Consider the following 2,797-nt stretch of genomic DNA (forward strand, 5'->3'; position numbering starts at 1 on the left):
CTGATTCTGTTCCGTGATTCCAACTGTCAGTTCCGAGCCGTCTACACCATGAGCCCCGAGACTGACGAGCTCATCCGATTGGCCGGGGTGGGCCCGCGTGTCGTAAGCCCCGCCCTGGTGGAGTCTATCTATAAGTACAGCTCCGACAGGAAACAGTTCAGCTGTATCCCGTCCAAGACCATGTCCATGAGCGTCGACGCCTTCACGTTACCAGGACACCTGTGGCACAGCAAGAGGCCTGGCAAACCAAAATAAATATGTATATATACATACATACAGGAATGGATACACACAAACACACACAAACAACTTAATTACTGTTTGTCCTGCATGGGACACACTACCCCTCTCGCCCTTAAATCTCATCGGACCTACTGACTATTGACGAGGTGCTTTCCCTCCCCTGTATGTGCATGGAAATGGAACAGTCCAACTATCCACCCTTATAGTGAAGGCTCTAAGACTCGTCCACACACGGGGGATACTGAAGACCAGTTGTTGTAAAAATTACCTTTTCAATCTTTAAATGGTTACACTACACAGGAAACAAACTCTACTCAAAAACTGTATCTTTCTCTTTTTTTGTTAAAACGTTCTCCTGTAAATGTCTGAGGTACAAAATGATTGTTTCTCTGATACCCATAAACCCTTTGGCCTTATGTTCTGTTCTGTTCTGTTCACTACTAGCTGAAAGGCTGGAGGCATGCTGATAGCCATAGGTTGACTAAAGTTTTCTGTTTTATAACACGAACACAATCCTTCTAATGCCTTCTGCCCAACGACTGGCAGGCACGGGACTTTTATTTTGAAAGGTGGACTTTTATTACCCTGCAAACTACGGTCAAAACAAGGAATGGAAGACGTGTGTTGTTTCTTTAATGTGATTAGGAGAAAAGAACACGAGATGTGTGTTCACCAAATAGCACAAAATCAAAGATTGTACATAGTTGTGACGGACGGGCCATTGCTGGCAGACTAAGGCCTAGATTCAATCCGATTCTGCGCTATAGCTCGACTGAAATTTAAAGGACTGTTCCCGCATTCGCCTAGACTGCATTCTCGATAAACGCAGAATATGTTGGCCAAATCGGAAATTACCTTTAAATTTCAATCACGCTATACGGCGGATGGATGTTTTGCGCTATGGATTGAATCTATCCCTAACCTGCCATAACTGATTTGTACAAAGACGCTGCAGCATGGACATGTGGCCTCACCGTGCATGACTTGGGCAGGAGCTCACCGGAACTGAGTACCGAACGGCACCTCAAATGTTCTACTGCTTGACTTCCTGCACCTCTTACAGAATATTGGCTCTAAACTATTGCAGAGTTCCTGCACCTAAATATAAACAGTACCGGCAGTCAAATTGAGTACTGACACCTATTTCAGTCCAAGTCAAGCACTGGTTCTTATGGGTTGTCAGCCAATAGAAATGTAAAACCCTGAAAGTTAAAGGTCAGGGGACAGGGGTTATGACCCACCCACGGTACAGTAGGGTTAATAAAGTAGATGTGTTTTAAAACCTGACTCTGTCTATCTGAACTAAACAGTCGTCTGAACCCAACTAACTGGTGTGCTTTTTACCTCCTCTCTCTGAACCCAACTAACTGGTGTGCTTCTTACCTCCTCTCTCTGAACCCAACTAACTGGTGTGCTTCTTACCTCCTCTCTCTGAACCCAACTAACTGGTGTGCTTCTTACCTCCTCTCTCTGAACCCAACTAACTGGTGTGCTTCTTACCTCTCTCTGAACCTGATGAACTGGTGTGCTTCTTACCTCTCTCTGAACCTGATGAACTGGTCTGGTCTTACCTCTCTGAACCTGATGAACTGGTCTGGTCTTACCTCTCTCTGAACCTGATGAACTGGTCTGGTCTTACCTCTCTGAACCTGATGAACTGGTCTGGTCTTACCTCTCTGAACCTGATGAACTGGTCTGGTCTTACCTCTCTCTGAACCTGATGAACTGGTCTGGTCTTACCTCTCTGAACCTGATGAACTGGTCTGGTCTTACCTCTCTCTGAACCTGATGAACTGGTGTGCTTCTTACCTCTCTCTGAACCTGATGAACTGGTGTGCTTCTTACCTCTCTCTGAACCTGATGAACTGGTGTGCTTCTTACCTCTCTCTGAACCTGATGAACTGGTCTGGTCTTACCTCTCTCTGAACCTGATGAACTGGTCTGGTCTTACCTCTCTGAACCTGATGAACTGGTCTGGTCTTACCTCTCTGAACCTGATGAACTGGTCTGGTCTTACCTCTCTCTGAACCTGATGAACTGGTCTGGTCTTACCTCTCTGAACCTGATGAACTGGTCTGGTCTTACCTCTCTCTGAACCTGATGAACTGGTCTGGTCTTACCTCTCTGAACCTGATGAACTGGTCTGGTCTTACCTCTCTGAACCTGATGAACTGGTCTGGTCTTACCTCTCTCTCTCCTCTCTCTCTGTCTCTCTCGCTCCTTCCCTAACACCATGTCTCCATCTCTCTCTGTCTCTCTCGCTCCCTCCCTAACACCATGTCTCCATCTCTCTCTGTCTCTCTCTCTGTCTCTCTCGCACTCCCTCTCCCTCCCTAACACCCTTTCTTCATCTCTCTTTCTCTCCTCTCTCTCGCTCTCTCTCCCTCCCTAACACCATGTCTCCATCTCTCTCTCTCGCTCTCTCACAAACTCTCTTTCCCCTCCCATCCTCCCTGTCTTATTTCATCAACAGTGTTTCTCTCTCTCTTATTTGAGGGTTATATCATTATGATAATCACAACCCAACTGTATATAGTTGAATTATACTATATAT

At 46.0% G+C, this 2,797-nt stretch overlaps 1 protein-coding gene across 1 annotated transcript in view; it reads left to right on the forward strand.

Annotated features, from left to right (window-relative positions):
• The window catches only part of LOC106564193 (calmodulin-regulated spectrin-associated protein 3), a 47,672-nt gene extending 46,142 nt beyond the window's left edge, over window positions 1-1,530 (forward strand). The window contains 1 exon segment of the mRNA XM_082958602.1: window positions 1-1,530. This exon segment is cut by the window's left edge and continues 30 nt beyond it. Within this exon segment, the coding sequence (XP_082814728.1) occupies window positions 1-255 (255 nt within the window). The 3' untranslated portion in view covers window positions 256-1,530.
• Window positions 1,531-2,797: the final 1,267 nt, after the last annotated feature.

The sequence above is a fragment of the Salmo salar genome, chromosome 12, assembly GCF_965601325.2.
Source record: "Salmo salar chromosome 12, fSalSal1, whole genome shotgun sequence".
Classification (NCBI taxonomy): Eukaryota; Metazoa; Chordata; class Actinopteri; order Salmoniformes; family Salmonidae; genus Salmo; species Salmo salar.